The following is a 23237-nucleotide window of genomic DNA, read 5'->3' on the forward strand; positions in this document are numbered from 1 at the left end:
ATTGTATATATTTTGTTGAAAAGTCAATAATATTTGCAGAATGGCTCAAGGTGAAATGTGTGACGAGTAGTCAAGCTAAGAGCAACACTTATGGCCTGGGTTATTACAGAGTTTTCCTTGACTGGGATGGAGAAGAATCTGAGAGAAACTGGACTGGGAAAAAAATATCAGAGCTCAGTTTTGACATTTCAAGACTGAGATGAGTATTAGATATCCAAGGGGAACATGTCAAAGACACAGATGGATGTACAAGATTGGAGACAAGAGGGAGCCCTGGACTAGCTATAATACATTTGAGCATTGTCAACATATTGGCAGTATTTTTAGACTATGAGACTGGAAAGTTATCTAGAGAGTTAAAAAAAAAAAAAAAGAGGTACAATGACTGAGCCCTATTAGTTAATCAAAATTAATGAAGATTATAGAAAACAACACCTATGCTTAAAGATTTAGTTTAATGGCTGAGTTGAAGGACACTGGGAAGATGGCAGAAGCAAGCTAGGCAGTGGGTCCCAACTTCCTCATAACAAGAAAGGAGGCAGAGAAGGAAAAGCAGAATGAGAGGTGGGTGACAAAATAAATGCTCTAAGGCTTGATGTTACATACTCTGAGACCTGGAGAGGCTGGAAGATAGGTTACCAGAGTAGAAAACAAACTAAGAGTCCCCTAGCTACAACCTGAACCTGGGGATGGAGAGGGAGGGAGAGTCAACAGAGAGAAAAAGAGAGGCGGGGAGTGGAAATTTTCTTAAGCTCACCCACTTAAAAATGGCTGGAAAGATAGATAAAAATTAAAGTGTGATGATAATAGAAGGGTCCATAAAACAGCACAAACAGCTTTAAACAAAATTGTGAAAAGAAAACTGGACAGGTGTCTGCGGCCATCTCCTGGAGTCCTCAGCAAACCAATCACCCCCTAAAATCAGCACTGAGTCTTCCTATACCCACCGGTGCAAATTAAACCAGAGGGAAGTCTCCTGCAGTGCGACTTCTTAAGAATCCAGCCAGAAAGAACTTTTAAAAGAATGACTACTAGTTGAAAATTGCTGAAACCCTCTCTGCCTCTCGCTTACCAGGAACAAGGGAAAGGAATGAGCTGGTGGGGACCTGCGCTGAGCAGTGTATCTAACCCTGCTCAGCCTCTGTGACACAAGCAAGGGTGGAAAGCTCTGTGTAGCATCCACTTGCTCAGATCAGAAAAAGCAAGGAAGCAGCTTTGGTCCTGAACAAAGGAAAGCAGATTCACCTGGCCCAGACCACTGGCACTGGGAAAAAGCACCCTGGGTTGGGGGAGATAGTCCCTGGGATCCCAGGGCTGTACCAGAAGGAAGCTCCCTTAATATCCAGTGACATAGAGACCCAGAAGGAAATTATCAGAGTTTATTCAGTAAAAGGAGCTGATCCCAGCCTGAACCAGTACACAGCCTGACCTGTGACTAGAATAGGCAAGTGACAAGGAATAGTTTGGACACTCACAGGAAATTACATCAGACTTAGTAACAGGGAATCAATGCCCCCCATTCACAACCGGGGACAGTGGAAACTAGACTTCAGGTGAGCACCTGAGACTCTTCCCTACAGCACCCCTAGAGTGGCAATGGAAAGGGTAATACTGCTGCCTCACAGAACACCCACAGAAAACCCACAACCAGAATTCCTGCACTCACAGTCAGTCACCAGGATTTTCACTACCATGAAAAGAATCCTGTAGAGGGGACCAGGTATATGATAACCCACAGCAATCATAAGGACACTCCAGATCCTGCATCCTGAACTACTGCACACAATACAAAGAGCCAACCGACAACACTCCACCATCCCAGCAGTCGGCTGCAAGGCCCCTGAGCTGACCAACCAGAAGCTGCTGGTAGGAGGTTCATAGCAACTAGGGAATTGGCTCCTGTGCCCTTGCAACTCAGGAGAGATCCACAGCCAAAGACTGATGGATATCTGCTAAACATCCAAGTTCCAATGAAATCTAAACCAAGACTCAATAGGAGTTTTCTTCACCTTGACATGGATTATATAAACAACTTTGCTATCAAATTTAATCATATAAATAACTCTTTAACTTGAGTGATAATTGTCAACCTACAATAGCCAACACTGTACCTTTAACCCATCTGAATATATTTCATCTAATGATTTAAAGCACCAATTGGAATCAATCCTGTTTTCATAGCTCTAGTTTATACCTGTTCCTCTTACTCACTACTCATCCTCTTGTATTACTTGCTACTATCTAAAATACCAACCATTAGTCTATTTCTCCTTTCTACCTTGATATAAGTTATCTTTTTATATCTTTTCTTCCTTCCTTTCTTTCTTCCTTCTTTCCTTTTTTCTGTTTTCCTTCTTCTTTTTGTCCATTCTATCTTCCTTACCCCTTTCAGCCCTCACTTAGGGTTATTACAGTAAGTTTACTAAATTTAATAACTAATTATATGACCTATTCCAGGACTTTTATTATAGGTTTGTACCTGAATGAAGATAGAATTTTAAAAGCTACAAGAGAAAAGTGACTAGTCACATTTATAAGTAAACCAATCTGGATTTAAACAGATTTTTCAACCTAGACTCTAAAATCTGGGGGGGGGGGGAGTTAATGTATGTCAATCAAGAATATATATACCCAGCAAAGTTAAGCTTCAGAATTGAAGATGAAATAAATGTCTTCCATGATAACAAAAGCCAAAAGAATTCATAACTAGAAAGCATGCACTACAAAACAAACTCTATAAAACATTTCATGTAGAAGAAATGAAAAATAAAAATTTAAACCAGCACAGGGAGGAATTATACAAGAACAGTCAACTAAAAAAGAAACAAGTTCAATTTCAACATTAGAAATAAATGAAAATGCTGATTTTAAGTTCCTTGGATATAAACAAAGGAATGGGATAACTGGGTCTAATGGTGGTTCCATTCCAGGTTTTCTGAGGAATCTCCATACAGCTTTCCAGAGTGGCTGGACAAATTTGCAGTCTTACCAGCAATGTATGAGTGTACCTTTTTCCCCACATCCTTACTTATATCTTGATAATTGCCATTCTGACTGAATGAGATGAAATCTTAAGAGTAGTTTTGATTTCCATTTCTCTAATTGCTAGAGATTTTGAACATTTTTTCATATATTTGTTGATCAATTGTATTTCTTCTTCAGTGAAGTGGACTTAAAATCAGCATACTACAGTAACACAGACACATCAATGTTTATAGCAGCTCAATTCACAATAGCCAAACTATGGAACAAACCTAGAGGCCCTTCAACAGATGAATGGATAATGAAAATGTAGTATATATACATAATGGAATAGTACTTGGTCTTAAAGAGGAATAAAATTGTGACATTTTCAGGTAAATGGATGGAGCTAGAGAATATCATGCTAAGAGAAATAAGCCAATCCCAAAAAACCAAAGGCCAAATGTTTCCTCTGATATGCAGATACTAATTCACAATAAGGGGGGGGGGGTTCTATGGAAAAAGAGGTACTTTGGATAATGCAGAGGGGAGTGCAGGGAGGGGAGGGGATATGGCGATAAGAAGGATAGTAGAATGAATCAGACATTATTCTTTTGTATACATATATGATTAACACAACTGGTGTGAGTCTACATCATATACAACCAGAAGAATGAGAAGTTGTACTCCATTTATGTATGATGTATCAAAATGCATTCTACTGACAAATATGACTAATTAGAATTTAAAACACGATATAAGGTTAAAAAAAAGAAGTAAATTAGAATGGCAGAAAGTAAAAATCATGTCTCAATAATAACTGAATATAAATGATCTAAACTTCAATCAGAAGACATAGGTTGGCAGACTGGATAATAAGCAAGATCCAATAATATGCTACAAGAGACTTATCTCACAGGCAAAGACATCCACATAGTATTCACATGGGTCTAGTAAATAAGCAGGGGTTGCTATTGTAATATCAGATAAAGTGGACGTCAAACCAAGACTAATCAGAGGAGAAAAAGAAGGTCATTTCATACTGCTTAAGGGAATCATACATCAACAAGATATAACGATGGTAAATATTTATGTCCCAAACAATGGAGCATCTACATACATCAAACAAATCCTTCTCAATATTAAGAATCAAATAGACCTCAATACAATAATACTGAGTGACTTTAACATGCCTCTCTCACCACTGGATAGATCATGCAAGCAAAAACTACAGATTGTACAGAACTAACAAATACAAGTAATAATGTAAACCTAACAGACATGTACAGAATATTTCATCCGACAACTTAATTCCATTTCTTCTCAGCATTCTATGGAACATTTTCTAAAATATACCATACTTTAGGTCACAATAAAAATCTTAGCAAATACAAAAAACTAGAAATAATACCTTGCATTTTTTAAGATCATAATGGAATGAAATTATAAATCAATGATAAGATTAAAAACCACTTTAACACCTGGAGATGATGTAATATACTTTTGAATGATAAGTGGATGGCTGAAGACATCAGGGCAGAAATTTAAAAAATCTTTGAAGTAAATGAGAATAGTCCTGGCATGGTGGTGCATGCCTGTAATCACAGCAGCCTGGGAGGCTGGGGGAGGAGGATTGAGAAATTTCAAAGCCAGCTCAGCAACAGTGCAGTCAGTGACTAAGCAACTTAGTAAGATGCTGTCTCTAAATAAAATACAAAAAATGGCTGGGGATGTGGCTCAGCAGTTGAGTGCCTCTGAGTTCAATCCCCAGTAAATGCCCCTCCCCCACAAAGAAAAGGAGTAAATGAGAATAGTGATAAAACATATCAAAATCTTGGGAACAGTAGGAAGGCAGTTCTAAAAGGAAAATTCATACCATTAAAAAAAACAGAAAGAGACCAAACATATCTCAAGGCCCCAGAAAAAGAAAAAAAAAAAACAAAAAAAAAAAAAAAAAAAAAAAAACAATGCCTGAATCAATAGAATAGGAAAAAATTAAAATCAGAGCCCAAATCAATGAAATTGAGATTTAAAAAACAATATGAAAGCTCAATGAAACAGAGTTTTTTTTTTGAAAGAAAAAACAAAATCAATAAGCCTTTAGCCAAACTAACCAAAAGAAAGAGAGAAAACTCAAATTATCAAAATCTGAATGAAAAAGGAAATATCACCAGAGACACTACTAAAATCCAGATCATCAGAAACTATTTGAAAATTTATACTCAATAAACTAGAAAATCTTGAAGATATGGACAAATTCATAGAGACATATGACCTAACCATTTTGAATTGGGAGGATATAGAAAACTTAAAACAGATCAATTTCAACTAATGAAATTGAAGCTTCCAACAAAGAAACCAAAAACCTTCCAACAAAGAAAAGCCCAGGTCTGTATGGATTCATAGACAAGTTCTACCAGACATTTAAAGAAAAATTGACACCAAACCTGCTCAAATTAAAAGGAGGGAACTCAGCCAAACTCATTCTACAAAGTCAGTATCATACTGATACCAAATCTAGACAAAAACACATCAAAGAAAGAAAATTTCAGCCAATATCCTTGATAAACATAGATGAAAAATTCTTAATAAAATATTGTTCAATTGCATACAAAAACACATTAAAAAGACAGTGCACCATGACCAAGTGGGTTTCATTCCAAGGATATAATGCTGGTTCAACATACAGAAATCAAAAAACGTACTTCACCATATAAATAGGCCTTAAAGACAAGAATCACGTAATTATCTCAGTGGATGCAGAAAAAGCATTTGACAAAGTACAGTACCCATTTATGTTTAAAACACTAGAAAAACTAGAGAGAGAAGGAGCTTACCTCAACACTGAAAAGGTTGTATGTGACAAACCCAAGACTGATGTTATTCTGAACGAAGAAAAACTGAAAGCATTTCCTCTAAAAACAGGAACAAGACAAGGATGTCCACTTTCATCACTCCTATTCAACATAGTCTTTGAAAATCTAGCCAGAGCAATTAGGCAAGAGAAGAAAATTAAAGGGTTACAAATAGGAAAAGAGGAGCTCTAATTATCTCTGTTTGCAGATAACATGATCCTCTATTTAGAAAACTCCATCAGAAAACTTCTAGAACTCATAAATGAAGTCAGCAAAGTGGCAGGATATAAAATTAATATCTATTAATAAATCATGTTCCTATACTCCAAAGATGAATCTGCTAAAACAGAAATTAGGAAAACTATCTCATTCACAATAGTCTCAAAGTCAACAACAACAACAACAAACAAACAAACAAAAAACCCTTGAGAATCAATCTAACAAAAGAGGTGAAGGACCTCTACAATGAAAACTATAGAACACTAAAGAAAGAAATTAAAGAAGACCTTAAAGGATGGAAATACCTCCCATATTCTTGGATAGGCAGAATTAATATTGTCAAAATGGCCATACTACTAAAAGCACTACAGAGATTCAACACAATTCCAATAAAAATTCCAATGATGTTCTTCACAGAATTAGAAAAAAGCAGTTATGTAATTAATTTGGAAAAATAAAAGGCCCAGAAGAGCCAAAGCAATCCTTAGCATAAAAAGCAAAACAGGAGGTATCACAACACTGGATATACTACAGAGCTACAGTAACAAAAACAGCATGGTACTGGCACCAAAACAGGCATGAGACAATAGAATGGAGTAGAAGTCACTGAGATCAATCCATATAAATACAGTTATCACATACTAGACAAAGGTGCCAAAAACAACATTGGAGAAAAGACAGCCTCTTTAATGAACGGTGCTGGAAAAACTGGAAATCCATAAGTAGTGGAACAAAATTTAACCCCTCTCACCCTGTACAAAACTCAACTTAAAGTGGATCAAAGACCTGGTATTAGACCAGAAACCCTGATCCTGGTAGAAGAAAATGTAGGCTCAACACCCAAACATGTTGGCTCAGGATCTGACTTCCTCAAAAAGAATCCTAAAGCACAAGAAATAAAATAAAAAATCAGTAAATGGGATGGCATCAAATTTAAATCTTCTTCACAGAAAAGAAAACGAAAGTGTAAAAAGAGATTCAACAGAACGGGAGAAAATCTTTGCCAACAGCTCTTCTGACAGGACATTAACTTCCAGGATATTCCAAGAACTCAAAACAACTTAACATGAAGAAAAAAAAAAAAAAAACCCAATTAATAAGTGGGCAAAGGAACTAAACAGATACTTTTCAACAGAAGAAATACGAAGTCAACAAATATAAGAAAAAATGTTCAACATCTTTAGCAATTACAGAAATACAATTTAAATCTACACTCCAGTCAGAATGACAATTTTCAAGAATACAAATAACAATAAATGTTGATGAGGATGTGGGGAAAAGGCATTCACACATTGTTGGTGGGACTACAAATTAGTAGAACCACTCTGGAAATCAGTAAGGAGATTCCTCAAACAACTAGGAATGGAACCACCATATGACCCAGCTATTCTACTCCTCATTCTATATCCAAAGGATTTAAAATCAGCATACATAGTGATGCAGCCACATCATTGTTTATAGTAGCACAATTCATAACAGCCAAGCTAGGGAACCAACCTAGGTTCCCTTCAACAGATGAACAGATAATGAAAATATGGTGTATATACACAATGGAGCACTTCTCAGCCTTAAAGAAGAATGACTTTATGGCATTTGACAATAAATGGATAAAACTGGGTACTATCATGCTAAGTGAGATATGCCAGTCCCAAGAAGTCAAAGGTCAAATATTATCTCTGATCTGTAGAGGTTAATCCAAATAAGGGTGGTGGATAAAAAAAAGAATAAAAGAAAGATCAGTGAAGTAATAAAAGGAAAATGAAGGGAAGGGAGGAGGAAAAGACAGTGGAATAAATCTGACCTACCTTTCCTAGGTACATATATGAATATACCACATTATACATTCATATTCATAAGGCCCTAATTTAAAAAAAAATAAAAAGCAATATATAAGTAAATAGCAGAAAAACCAGTAGAGTAGAGAGAAGTAGGAGGAGGGCAATGGAGGAGGGGAAGAGAAGGGTAAATACTGGGGACTGAATTAAAACAAAATACGTCCTACTCTTTTATAATTATGTTAAAATGAATCCTTTTGTCACATGTAACTAAAAGGAACCAATTAAGACAAATATTGTGTGTTTTTTCTCCTAGCACTAGTAATTAGGGGGAAAGGAAATAAAGATACCTGTTCTTCTGAAAGGCCCTGATACTCTTTCTGTCATTTTAATGACATGGAAAAGGACAAGCTGAGGATGTACCTAACAAGTTACCACATGACTGCAGCTATGGAAGCATAGTTGTATTACATGTTAATAAACAATTACGGCACAAACTATGCATGGGTTTACACATTTGAGGCACTATCCTAAACATTATCAGCTGAATTATTTGCAAAATAATACTACAGTCCTAACCATATTGGATAAATTCAATTCAATGACACAAAAAAGAGGCCAATTCTACAGATGAATAAAATATTCATGTTATTGTTACTTTGTGTAATGGTTCAATTTTATATGACAATATGGCTAGGCTATAATGTGTAATTGTTTGGTCAAATATTATTCTAGCTATCGCTGTGAAGGTGTTGAATAGGTAGCTAAATAGACATGAGCAAGGGAGGTGGGAAAAGGAAATCCAGGCTCTGCTCCTGGGAAGCACCCAACTGGTCATTACATTGTCCAACTCCTTGTTATGGTCAGACAACTCCACAATTCTGGAGAAAATGGATATGACTTCTGCTGAAAAAATTTCCAATATGGTAAAGTTGGCACAGGCACACTAAGCCATGATGGAAACTGTGGTAACCATTGCAAATACACACACATAAAGAAGGAGGGTCCCAGTCCAAGTATAGAAACTTGCCACATAAAAAACCCAAAGTCATTTTTCCTCTTGGAGGTGGCTGGCACCTCAGAGTAAACTTCCATTTCACTAAGTAAACCTTTTATGCTTTTTTATCTCTGTCTCTCAGCTGAAATCTTACTGTAGGGAAGAGAAGAATGGTGGAAACCTCCACCCTGTAATGTAATTAACATCTGATATTATGTTTTATAATGTGAGTATGACTCATCCAATAAGTTGAAGACCATAGGAAAAAAGTGGTATCCTACATAACAAAGAATTCATCCTCAAGACAGTAACAGAAATAATGCTGGAGTTTCCAGCCTGCTGCATTATTCTATCTATTTCATTTTACTAGCCACCATAATCACTTGAGTAAATTTTCTAAAATTTATTTTATATATGTAGATAAATATCATATATGAACTATTAGTTCTGTTTCTGTGTTTCCCTGGAAAATGCTCAGTAAAACTATACACACTGTTTATATAAGAAATGTAATGCTATATAAATTTTGTTCAGCCCCAATTTACTCACTGTACCACAGAGAAAACCTAAGCATCACCTATGATAGTGAAGTTCTGAAGGTTAGATGAAATCATTCATGTAAATTTTTTAGTAATGATACCCAGCATATCACAAACATTGAATAAATAGATGTTGTGGGTTATTATAATGCACAAATATTCACTTTTGACTATTTTTGAAGATATTACAATTTTACCTTAAATTTATCTTATACTTGTAATCCCAGGACAGACAGTTAAATATTCTCTATCAGAATCACTTTCTCCCAGAATGCTTTACAGTAGTGTCCTGTTTACATCTGACAAACCATCAAACTCTGCCAGAGACTTAATATTTCATGAGTTCAAATAAAATGAAGATATATTTAGATTGATGATATAGAAAATACAGAACATCAGCAACCTAAATATAGTGACTAGACTCAATAATAGGTTTTTAGAAAACTTTATTGTACAGACATTTTAAAAAAACCACATATTTTTAGGCCCACAAAACTTAAAGAAGAACACCTATAATACTTAAATAATCAACATTTTGGTTTTAGCTATATTATAATATCACAAATATTATAAGTTTGGATGAAAACCTTTCCCATCTAAGTCTGAATGGAAAATTAAGGAAGAAAACTCTTAAAAGGAATATATTACTTCTCCAGAGCAAATTATATTATAATTGTATATAAGAAATACTAAGAAAAATATTTATGTGATAGTTTTTTAAAAACTTGCTGTTCTTTTAAAAAGAGCCAAACCTTATGCCTTGAACTCATATTATATATGAATTAATTTAAAAATATTTTCCTAAACATATTCTCCATTTTGTTACATATAATTATAAATAATTTCCATTTGAACAAGTTTACAAAGTTTAGATTTTCTTCTAAATCATTCAAATGAAGATTAGAACCACTAAATTCAAGTACTTTTTTATGTTTTATAGTCATATTTTCTAATTAAGTTTATAGTCACAGCTTTACTTTCAACTATGATAATTAACTCATGAGTTATTTACTTTTAATTTATTTTAACTCACCTATGAGAAACTGCTCCCCAAGCACCATGTTTATTTGTGAGAATATTGAGAATCTTCTGCTTCAGCTGATTTGCTGTTACATGATCACGATGTTTAGCAGCACTAATAAGATGGTCACACATCTTTTCTTCCTCTCTTCTATCTGCAGCATATTGGGCACACTGGGACTGAAAAGAAATACAATATAAAATAATAAACTTTTTACCCTATGTACATGTATGATTACACAAACAGTGTGACTCTACTTCGTGGACAACCAGAGAAATGAAAAGTTGTACCCAATTTGTGTATGATAAATAATAAACAAAAGTGAATAAATAAACTTTTTTTACTGTGTATACTAAAGATCTGATCTTTAACAGCAAGTGAAAGGGTAATAACAATTCAATCTGAAAAACTCAGATAATATAATTTTCTCTTTTTTTCTAAATAATACATGTAGTCATCTTTTAAATTGGTAAAAGTGTTCTTTTGAAAGTATGTGTAAAATAATTTGTATGACTTTAAATAAAGTAATCAAAGACTTTCATGATTCTGTTCAGTTCTGAAAATATGACTTTCATGTCCAGAAACTATCATTCTAAAACAGAAATGGTTTCCTAAAATGTAAATCTACTTGTTATGTTAATCTATATTCTCACTTAAAAGGTATACTCCTGATAATTACAATCAATACAAAAATGTCATATAATTTGTAGTTTTTTATTTCATGGAAATGTGGTATAGAAGAAAAAGTTATTTAGGAATATAGCAGACCTGAATTTTAATTCACACTATGTAAACTATATTTTTTTAATGTACTTAGTTCCATTTATGTAAAATAAGGAGTTGAGACAAGATTTTCTCAGTATTCCCTTCCAACTTAAAATCTAATGTGTTCAAAGGTCTCATGAGAATTACTCCCTTTTTCTTATCTTCTCTTTTCCATAATAATCAGTTGTAATGTCAGCTGTCTGTATTCATGCTCACAGTGTTAGCAACACAGTTTATAAATGAATCTCTTTGTTTATCAAAAAGCTCCATATGAACATTAAAAGGAGAATTTCTTTAAGTGTAAGTTTTATTTTTTATATAGTAGTTTTTATATAGATTAATATGACTGCAAATTTTAGCATTAGCGAGTGTGTAATACAAGTCATATAACTAAGAATAAAAAAAATCTCATATATCTGAGAAAATATAACTATTCCCATTCATCACAACTATGCAAAAATATCCTTCATAGAAGGTATCTGAACATATCCTTTTATCTATTGATACAGACAGCTACCACAAGTAATCTTTTTTAGAGAAATAACCCTGTAGTAATCTATGAAGGATTAATTCATTTTCCAATTTATCTTTTTGTACAGGGAATCACCAATTAGTACAAGGATCTGCCTTGGTAATGAGGTTAATATTTCATTAGCTCATTGGAGAGTAAAATTAAATTTTCATTTTTCTTCCTTAACAATTACAGTAGTTAACTAAAAAAAAAAAACTTAACTGTGAAGTACCCATCTAAAATTAAATATACTTTTTCTTTCAATTTTAGGCTTATATGGGGGGGGTAGAGAAATCCATCAAAAAGTCCTAGTATATTGTCAAGACTTTGGTAAAATTCTTTAGAATTTCAGAGTTATGTGTCTGGTAAACTACACACACACACATACACAAAAACATCAATGCATTTACTAAATATTGCTCTAAGAACAATGTAAATTTGTGTTAAAAACAATATTCATCCAATGCTCTCAAAATTAGATGTACATTAACATTATATGCTATGTATATCTAATCTAAAAACCATTAATTCTTCATGTCCCCTTCAAAACCTCTTATCACACTGAGCCATGAATCCATAATGGGAGTGATCTCATCCCTAACAGGGTATAAATTGGTGTGTGTAGGGGTGTGAAACAAACCTTCCTCTTTTAATGTATTATGTACAGATGCAAATAAAGATCCCAAACAGACATACATCATGTTGGTGGTGTGAAAAATTCTCTGGGGGTTGGGGAGAAGTTAGGAGAAAAAATGTCTAAAAAGATTCCTCAGAGGGTGGTAATAATAATAATAATAATAATAATAATAATAAAAGGTTGAGAAACAGTGTCCTTAGCTTAAATATGTATTAAAGTTCATAACTAATATCTGTTTGCTTGAAAATCTACTTTATATGTTCTCATATGACAAATATTGATCTGCTTACTCTCCACAAAACATCCTGATTTTCTTAGTGGAAATATGATTGCCTCGAAATTGATCCTGCGGGAATTCCGTTAAGATTCTAAATCTTATTTACTAACAGAAGTTGAAAGTTAATTGAATATTCTTCTTTTATTGAGTTCTGACATGTCTTATACCTAAATATATTCTTCAAAGAATAGTAACTCAATTTTTTCTTGGCATCCAAATTACAGCATGATATTCTGATAAATATCCAATGCTTTTTATTGCTCAAGTGATGCAAAACTTCACCTTGACAAACACCTGTCACTATACTTTTATCAAAGTTTAAAATATCTGGTATATTTTTTTTTCAAAATAAGGTTGTTGTAGTTCCATAAGACAAGTGCTTGCTGTCTCATCTGACCAATTGAAGCAGAGGTTATGTGTATGAAAGCGACAATAGCTATTTTCTGTCTCTTGCTTTTCAGCTGGCTGGGTCAGAGATCACTAGACCTAGTCCATCAACTTGTATGACTCAGAGAGCTGCTTTACTGAGATAAAAACCTCATCAAAACTGCAATTGTGGGCTCTGCTTTCAAGCCATACCACACTTGTTGGCATGCTTCATCAGGAGAATAAATTAGTGAAGTTATTTATTACTTTCAAGGTCATCAAGAGTCCAACCTAAGCCAAATGTCAGGTCATCTAAATATGTCTGAAAAGTACTTAGTTCTGTAAATGAGTGAACTAAAATACTGAATAATTATTATCTTTAAAACATTGAAATTATATTTGTTGAGACCTGTATCATCTCATTCAAAAAACCATAAGATATGCTCATGTCTATCTAGTGGTGTAAAAATCCTGCTAGCTTAAAAATAACAGTAACTGTATTATAAAATTTATTTTGCCTTTAGTTACTTACTCTTTACTTATGCTTAGAATCAAGTTAAAACAACTTCATTCTACTAAGTGGTTATGCACACGGCAAGAAGACTTTCTTCAGGTTATAAGTAAGGTAGAAAAAAAACTAGTGTTCTGTTGGACATTTATTAAAGTTTCTCAAAACATGACCTGAAATAACTTCTATAAAATTTTCTTCTTAAAATTATTTCTTATGGCCAGGTGTGGTGGTGCACACTTATAATCCAAGTGACTCAGGAGTCTGAGGCAGGAGGAATGCAAGTTCAAAGCCAGCCTCAGCAATTTAGCAAGACCCTAAGCAACTTAGTGAGACACTGTCTCAAAATAAAACATAAAAAGGGCTGGGGGTGTGACTCACAATGGTAAATCAGCACTGGGTTCAATCCCTGGCATGAAAATTTAAAAGAAGGAAAAAAAATTATGTAAAGTTACAAATGGGTAATGCGACTCTTACAATAGAAAAGCACAATTTAATTAATTCCCCAAACCTTACCTCAAACTCTGCATGTTTATGTACATCCTCAGCTCTCTGCCTATTCAAAATAAACTCAGCTTCATTTGCAACACGAACTATATGGTCCTTCATAGCATGGCACAGTAATCTGAAAAGAAAAATATATTTTGAATTAATATTCTTAATAGCTTTAGTTAGTCCAACTTTTTTTCCAGTGATCAAATTCCAGTATTTCAGATGTTATTTTTGCATAAATCTTTAATATATTTTCAGTAACAATTCCACAAAATTTGAAATATAGTGATGTGCCATAAAGCTGTTACAACAATGCCTCTGTTAAACAGTGTTACATGTGAACCAGTGACTCCTTTAATTCAATAAAGATAGTTAACTGAATAAATATCAAGGATTTTTGCTGGGTGTTTTAAAATGGTTAAATAGCTGAATTTACCACTGTGGAAATTAGTTTTCACACATAAGCTTAAAGACCACATGTTAGGAAGCATACAGAATGGATTATTATTTTAATTAATATAGATTATATGCCTTCTAAATTTCCTTTAAATACTGTTTCTAAATTCTAAGATGGAACTACAGTGAAATAAAGTTTTAAAATAATTTATGTTATATACTATTTATTTGAAGATTCAAATTGTTTTTTAAATGTGAAGTAAGACAAATAGTGAAAAGCCTCTTATACATACCCAATTCAACTTATTTTTAACCTCAAAAAGTATCCATTGTTCATTTCTTGTGTATTTTCATAGACTTTAAAAATATACATAAAAATATATTATTTTCCAACACTAATATTATTTTATTATACAGTCTGCTCTGTATCTAATTTTTCTCAATTAGCAATATAACTTGGCTCTACTTTCACATCCACAACAGGAAACTTCAAGTTATTTTTTGTAACTTGTGGCAGAAGTTATTTCCAGAGATGCTGCCACAGTATTTCTCATACACATGTTCTTTTTCAGTGTTAACTCCTCACTGTCCCATTATAAAGTGTAATCTTTTTCTACTTCTCTTAGATCTGGGCTTGCCCTGTGACCTCCTGTAACCAACAGAATACAGTAGAAGTGAGGCTCTGTGGCTCCTAAAGCTAAGAAATAAGATGCTCTGCAGCTTTTGACTTTTGGAACTCTCTCTCTGGAATCTGCCACACGTTGCAAGAAGCCTACATCACAGAAAAAGCCTTGAAGAGAGGTGCTCTAGTCCCTGGGCCAAGATGAGCTCTCAGAATAAGGCCAACCTCCCAGTATCTGCAGGCCCAGGTAACTCCACAGAGAGTAAAAGAACTTCTCAGGTGAGCTCAATTGATGAGAACTACTGTGGGGAGGGAGGGAGATGGAGAGAAGGAGGGGGAGAAGAAGGAGGAGGAGGAGGAGATTGATTATGACAATTCTTACCAGACCATTTATGGAGAACAATGTAATGAACTAGGAGTGTATATAGTACTTAATTCTCACAGAATCCTCAGATGTGTCATCATTTCATTTTCATTTTTAAATATAAGAAATCAGTGCTCAGAAAAATTAAGTACCTTGTCCTAAATCATAGTCTTTAATATCTTCCATAATTTTAATTTTATATTTCATCCTCATTAAGTAACATTTTAAAAATAAAATCTTTCATTTTATTTCCTTCTCCAATTCTCCTTTGTATGAAAAATGAACATTAATTCTTTTCATTTTGTCAATTAAAAACAGTGATTAAGCCTTTTTTGTACCTTATTAAATATCTCCTTTTGCAACTAGGAATTATTTTTTTTTTTAAGAAAAATCAAGGTATATTTGAAAAGTTAACTTCAGGTTCTTCTGAATTTACTTTAAAGGGTAAGCTTATAAAGCATTTTCAGTTCTTTATCTATGAATAAGGTATTAGAACCTCCAGTTCTTTGATCTATTTTATCTACATCCTTTTTAAATTCAATCCTAACACTCATATTTATTCATTGCCAGTTTTCTATCTTGAGATTTTAACCTAAAACATTATTTTCAAGTTCACAATTCCTTATTTTCATTGCTCATTAATTAAATGAATCTTTAATTTTTTCTTGCTTAAGGTGTCATGAATTTCAATCAGAATGGGATACATTTAATGCTATTTTAATTTTGTATTTATTAAATACTGACAGTATTTCCTGATATATCTTCGCTACATTCTATATATGTATAGCAAACTTGTCTCCTTCACTAACACACTTAAGCAAAAGAAAAAGATTATTATATGTCCTGATATTTCTAAGTTATTGATTAAACAGAATTTTTAAAAGCTACCTGTGTCTTTGAGGTGAGTTTGACAATTCGATTGATTTGTTTTATTTCTCTTGTATTAAAGTTGAATTACAAAGCACTGTTATAATATTTTTCTGCCACATTAGCTGCAATATCTGTGTGGAATCTTCCACAAAAACTGACAGGTGAATGGTTCCTTTATTGCAGGGTAATTACATAAATTCTGAGCAGCACTGAATTCGAGATAGCCCTCAGCAGGAATTTTTCCAAAATCCATGCCTGCTCTGACATAGATATAATTACTCCATGATCAGATCTGGGTAAAATAACTACCCTGCTGCTCCAGGACCAGTGGGAATAGTTCTGGCAGCATGATGCAGGCACCACTGAAATCTTACAAAGCAGCAACGCAGGTGGACATATTTCCTGAAAGCAAGGGGCAGTGATGTCTTCAAACACTTCAGAGGGACACAGGCACATTTCATGTGAAAGCTGTCTAGTTTTAGTCTCCAAATTCACCACAACACAAATTATTGAGAGAACACAAGTGACAGAAATTGTTACAAACAACAATATTTGGGGGGAAAGGTCAAGACTTTTTGTAAATAATTTTGGAAGGCAAAATTCCAGTCTTAATCTCAGTCACTGAGCGAGATGGAAAAATAAGAGAAGTTATATGAGTTATATAGGTTTGATTCCCACAAAGAAGAAATAGAGAAAGGGAGGGATGGAAGAAGGCATGCAGTAAGGGAGTGAGAGAGAGAAGGAAGGATGGATGGACAGATTTGCTTTTGGTGAAGTTACTGGCTTACATTCAGTAGACAGGTTTTGAGAGATGAGATTTAAGATAATGGAGCATTCACTATTCAACGGCTTTGTCTAACACATGCTGAAGGCTAAAGAAAGTCAGGAAGAAATCTAATATGTACAAATTAGTGCATATTACAAAATTTAAATAGATTAGCAGGAGACAGCAAGAAGGGAAAGGGTCAAGGTCTGGCTGGTTAATAAGTACCATTCCTAGAAGCAGCAAAGCTGTGGACTGGCAAAGCAAAGAGACACCTAAATGGGGGTTTAAGGATGTGTAACAAAGGACTCTTAAAGACACACCAGAGAAAATGTATCAATTATATGGAAGTCTGTTCTGTCTCTGGCATTTATATGTCAACAAATAATCTATATTGTTTTATTTACAGAGAAAAGCAGGCATCTTCCCAGCATTCTGGGAGACCTCATTATCCACTGTAGCTTAAAATTTCCTGACCTTTGTATTGCTATGATCTTCATTTATACTCTACTGGCCATATATGGCTTCACTTTTCAATTTTTTTTTTTTTTTTTTTTTTTTGGGTACAGGGATTGAACCCAGACATATGTTACCACTGAGCTACATCCCCAGTTCTTTTTCATTTTTTATTTTTATTTTTTGAGACAGGGGCAATTGCTGAGGCTGATCTCAAACATGAGATCCTCCTGCTTCAGCCTCCTGAATCACTGGGATCATGTGTGTGCCATTCCTTCTGGCTTAAATCTTGAACCTTCTAGATCCTGTTCTCAGATCACAATCTTCAACCATTGCTGTTCTCTCCTATCATTAGTCCAACCCCTCCCACAGGCAAAAATGAGCTCTGGACTTCCTCTAATATTCAGTTCTTCAATTCCTCCATTTTTTCTCCGAGTGCTTAATCTCCTGCACAATTCACTCCCTTTCCCACTTGTATCCCACGATTCCACACTTTAACCATTCTCTTGCCAGCACCTTTATTCACTTTCTGAACTACTACATTGGCTCTGAAAATATGATACTGTCTGGATTCAAAATATTCTCTCAGGTTTTTTCAAGGAGCTTTGTGTGTGAGTAGGAGCAGCCATTATATATTAAGCAGACCTATTTTTAAAAATTCTACTTTAGCTTTCATATCCTGCATTCAAGATCAGCAGGGGGTGAGAGTTAAAGGATTTCTAAGATCTTTCCAGAGCATGTGCATGTCCCAAAATTGTATATAACCTTTTACATATCCAAGAATATGTTACAGCATTAAAAACCTCTGTACGCATTATTTTCTCTGAGTTCCTCCCCAGTTTTTTGGTCTATTGTTTACCTAACTTTTTTATCTATCACATCAGGTAGCAGCATTCAAAGACATTAACCTAATATTTTTGAGAAGTGCTCCCAGGAAAGCAGCTTAATCCATACTGTATGAGTACTAAATTAGGGGAAATAAACATGAAGCTTTTAAGTCAGTCTTCCAGAAACCAACAGACAGGCCAGAAAAAGGCAACTAAATATAATTCTTTGCTAATGAGGTTCATTCTAAACCTCCTGTATTGGTAATATAAAGTGGGCTTTTAAAACAAAAATGGCTCCCATTAGATCAATGGTACAGAATAGAGGACACGGACACAAACCCAATAAATAAAATTTTCTCATACTAGACAAAGGTGCCAAAAATATGCAATGGAGAAAAGATAGCCTCTTCAACAAATGTGTGCTGGGAAAACTGGAAATCCATATGCAATAGAATGAAACTAAACCCCTATCTCTCACCCTGCACAAAACTCAACTCACAATGGATCAAGTACCTTGAAATCAGACCAGAGACTCTGAATCTTATAGAAGAAAAAGTAGGTCCAAACCTTCAACTTGTTGGCTTAGGATCAGACTTCCTTAACAGGACTCCCATAGCACAAGAAATAAAAGCAAGAATCAACAACTGGGATAGATTCAAACTACAAAGCTTTCTCTCAGCAAAGGAAACTATCAGCAATGCAAAGAGAGAGCCTACAGAGTGGGAGAAAATCTTTGCCACTCATACTTCAGATAGAGCACTAATCTCCAGAATCTATAAAGAACTCAAAAAACTCTACACCAAGAATACAAATAACCCAATCAACAAATGGGCTGAGGATATGAACAGACACTTCACAGAAGAAGATCTACAAGCAATCAACAAACATATGGAAAAATGTTCAACATCTCTAGTAATAAGAGAAATGCAAATCAAAACTACCCTAAGATTTCATCTCACCCCAATTAGAATGGCGATTATCAAGAACACAAGCAACAATAGGTGTTGGAGAGGATGTGGGGAAAAAGGTACACTCATACATTGCTGGTGGGGTTGCAAATTAGTGCAGCCACTCTGGAAAGCAGTGTGGAGATTCTTTAGAAAACTTGGAATGGACCTATCATTTGACCCAGCTATCCCACTCCTTGGCCTATACCCAAAGGACTTAAAATCAGCAGACTACATGTTCATAGCTGCTCAATTCACAATAGCCAGACTATGGAACCAACCTAGATTCCCTTCAATTGATGAATGGATAAAGAAACTGTGGTATATATATACAATGGAATATTACTGAGCTATGAAGAGTAATAAAATTATGGCATTTGCAGGCAAATGGATGAAATTGGAGAATATAATGTTAAGTGAGATAAGCCAATCTCAAAATTCCAAAAGACGAATGATCACACTGATAAGCGGATGATGACACGTAATGGGGGGTGGGAGGGGGGCAAGAATGGAGGAAGGAGGTTCTGTAAAGAGGGAAAAGAGAGGTGGGAGGGGTGGGGAGGAAGGAAAAAATAATGGAATGAATCAAACATCATTACTCTATATAAATGTATGAATATGCAAATGGTATGCTGTTACTCCATGTACAAACAGAAACAACATGTATCCCATTTGTTTACAATAAAAATAAATTAAAAATAAAAATTAAAAAAAAAATGGCTCCCATTGAATTAGGGAGGTAGAATATAAGACCGAATAAGTTAAAATCACACCATCCCTCCCCTTCCTAATTCTTATATTTCTGCTGTATGTAAAATTATTTAGAATTCCTTTTTATTTACAATACCTTGACAATTTTATACAACTTCCTTCTAATTTTCATTATTATTTTTATTCCAACTTTTCCTTTTTTGTAGATAATCTATTCTTTTTGGGCTCTTTTATCTGTTCATTTTTTGTGTCCTCTACTTTTGTAATTGTGCATTTGCCATGGATTTCTTTTTATTTATCCTGCTTGAAGTACACTGTAATTCCTATGTCTTTATATCCACATTTTCAATGACATCTGAAAAATTTATAATCATTATCTCTAAAAGTATTTCATTTAATCTTTATTCTTTCCTTCGTCAATTTGCTGTCTGGTAAATCCAACTTTATCATTCTACATCCATATCTCTTAACGTCACTTTAATATTTTTCACCATTTTCTCATGTGAGATTTTTGGGTAAAAACTTTTAAAACTAATAGTTTCAATGAATTATTTCCCTCCATATTTATCCAATTCAATGGATCATTAATACACAGTTTTTACAAATTATATATATGTTTTAATTCTGCAAGTTTCAACTTTTCCAAATACTCATTTTTTTTTCAATTTAGTATTTCAAAAACATTCATTTTTTTCCCATCTTATCTCTTATCTGTAGAAAAGCTTTATTTCTTTTAAGGAGAAATGATCAGACCACATCCAAGGCCTTCGCTTACAGACACAAACCAAAGTAGCCATTGAAAGCAATTTGATATTAAAGTAGAAGACACACAGTGGCAAAATACTTCACATCTGAAGCTCTGCTAGGGAAGATTGTGTCTGCAGAACTGAAAGAGACACTTGTGTTTTACAAGTACTGAAGCACCATAGCCTGCTTGGGCAGTTATGTATTTTCACACTGAAGGCAAGAGGCAAGAACAAATAGCTTCCAGCATTGGGGCTGCCTTGTAGAGGGCCTCAGCAGAAAAGCAGACTTCTCCGTGCTCATGCTCCATGAATTCTCTGCAGACCTCAACAGCATCCTGAAGTAGTAACCTCTCTGAACTGGTGTCATGGTTCACTGGAAAAGGCATTCACGCCATCAAGTTCACAGAGATGGCCATCCATGTAGATAAACAAAAAAATAAAAATTCACTGTCATTACATGGCACTGGCCTTCCTGTGTCATGGCATCATGCACTGCTTACATGGCCTCATTGTTTTCAAAGTATTTCACTCTGTCTTCAGGAGGTGTCTTCCTCTCAGAAACAAACTATTTCAGGACTAATTCATCTTCAAATTCAATTTTATCTTGATTACTGGCCACTATATATATCAGCCTAATCAGACCACAGGAGTTCTTGATGGTCTGTTTCATAAAGTATATTTTAGGGCTACCTGTCCTTTCAGGTCTTCAATCTCTTTTTTTCCTGACATTCTCATGCTGGGCCATAAGAGGAAACCATAGCAGCAACACACAAGCAGGCATAGGCACCAAGTCTAGAGGTGAGCAAAGAACCCTTGGCCAGCAATCCCCAGCTGGGCCAACACTTCTTATAGCTTATCTCTAGCTTAATCTCTATTAGTTTGAGCTGCATCTTCACAAGGATGCAAGTAGCCACACCCGAGAAGAGGAAGCACATTGTTTGCTCATTTTTAATGGTTCATTTTTATTCATTATACTCAGTGCTGTTTTTCTTCATTTATTTTGCCATTCTGATCTTTACTGTCCTCAGAGATCTAAATACTTTTTCCTCCTTGCTGACTCTCATGCCTACTGGCTTTCACTATACTTGGTCATCTTGGATTGTGACTTCATTTCTGGTCTTAAATCAGAGGTTCCGGGGCGATCCAAGATGGTGGACTAGAGGGTGACTGCATCTCCAGTTGCTCCAGAACCCAGGATTCAAGAAGGGGAGGCATTGAGAGACTCGGACTAAAACAGAACCACGGGGTGAGTCTCCCCCACCCGGTGAAGCTTGGCCCAGGCAGCAGGCCCAGATTCGGGCGGCTTATTAGAGTAGGGCAGGGCAGCTAGAGTCTTCCCCAGGCAGCCCTGAACACTTTGGCGGTGGGCTCCTCCCACAGGGCCAGATTCTCCAGCTTCTTGGAGCAGGCCCCTGAGTGAGAGCCATTCTGCACACAACCAGCTCCAAGTCCCTGAGCCAGCGAGGCAAGCTCCGGCCCACAGGTTGCTTCAGGGACCAGGACAGGGCAGCCAGGGACTTCCCCAAGCAGCCTGGCTCCCTCCCACAGGAAGCGCCTTTCTAGGCTAGCTTCTCGGAGCAGACAGCCCAGTGAGAGCCTTTCTACACAGAGCCAGCCACAAGTCACCAAACCAGCAGAGACCTCCCACCTGCAAGCAGCCTCTGGGACCAGGGCAGGGCAACCAGAGACCTCTCCAGGCAGACCTGCCCCCTCTGGCCACAGGCTTTTTACACGGGGCGATACAAGATGGCGGACTAGAGGGTGACTGCATCTCCCACATGGCCAGCTTCTCGGAGCAGGCCCCCCAGTCAGAGCCTTTCCACACAGTGCCAGCTCCAAGCCCTGAACCAGTAGCGGGCTAGGGGCAGCTTTCTTCCAAAGCACTGCATTATCAAGTCCTCAAAGACTTCAGGCTACTGAAGGCTGGGAGGTGATACACTGGAAATCTACAGGGACACTATAAGCCAATAGAGGAAATCTGCAATATCACAGAGTCCCACTGACATCTGACCAATATGAGAAAACAAGGGAAGAAAATGTCCCAAACAAACCTAGATACTAAATCAATAAAACCCAATGACAGCACAGCAGAAGAAATGTCAGAAAGGGAGTTCAGAATGTACATAATTAAAACAATCAGGGAAGCAAACGAGGAGATGAAAGAGCAAATGCAGGCATTGAAGGAGGAGATGAAAGAGCAAATGCAGGCATTAAATGATTGTACCAATCAACAGTTAAAAGAGCAAATACCAGAAGTAAGAGATCATTTCAATAAAGAGTTAGAGATACTGAAAAAAAAAAAAAAAAAAACAGAAATCCTTGAAATGAAGGAAACAATAAACCAAGTTAAAAACTCCATAGAAAGCATAAACAATAGGATAGAACACCTGGAAGACAGAACCTCAGATATTGAAGACAAAATATTTAATCTTGCAAACAAAGCTAACCAAACAGAAAAGATGGTAAGAAATCATGAACAGAATCTACAAGAATTATGGGATATCATGAAAAGGCTAAATTTAAGAATCATTGGGATTGAGGAAGGCTTAGAGAAACAAACCAAAGGAATGAACAATCTATTCAATGAAATAATATCAGAAAATTTCCCAAAT

The 23237-nt window shown here is 35.4% G+C and overlaps 1 protein-coding gene across 8 annotated transcripts in view; it reads right to left on the bottom strand.

Moving 5' to 3' along the window:
• The window catches only part of NBEA (neurobeachin), a 660252-nt gene that overhangs the window by 264268 nt on the left and 372747 nt on the right, over window positions 1–23237 (bottom strand). For all 8 annotated transcript variants that reach the window (XM_079137358.1, XM_079137357.1, XM_079137359.1 and 5 more), the window contains 2 exons: window positions 13948–14056; window positions 10380–10546 (listed from right to left, as the gene is read on the bottom strand). In XM_079137358.1, the coding sequence (XP_078993484.1) occupies window positions 10380–10546; window positions 13948–14056 (276 nt within the window). The remainder of the gene's footprint in view (window positions 1–10379; window positions 10547–13947; window positions 14057–23237) is intronic.

This window comes from Sciurus vulgaris (assembly GCF_902686455.1).
Source record: "Sciurus vulgaris genome assembly, chromosome: 4".
Classification (NCBI taxonomy): domain Eukaryota; kingdom Metazoa; phylum Chordata; class Mammalia; order Rodentia; family Sciuridae; genus Sciurus; species Sciurus vulgaris.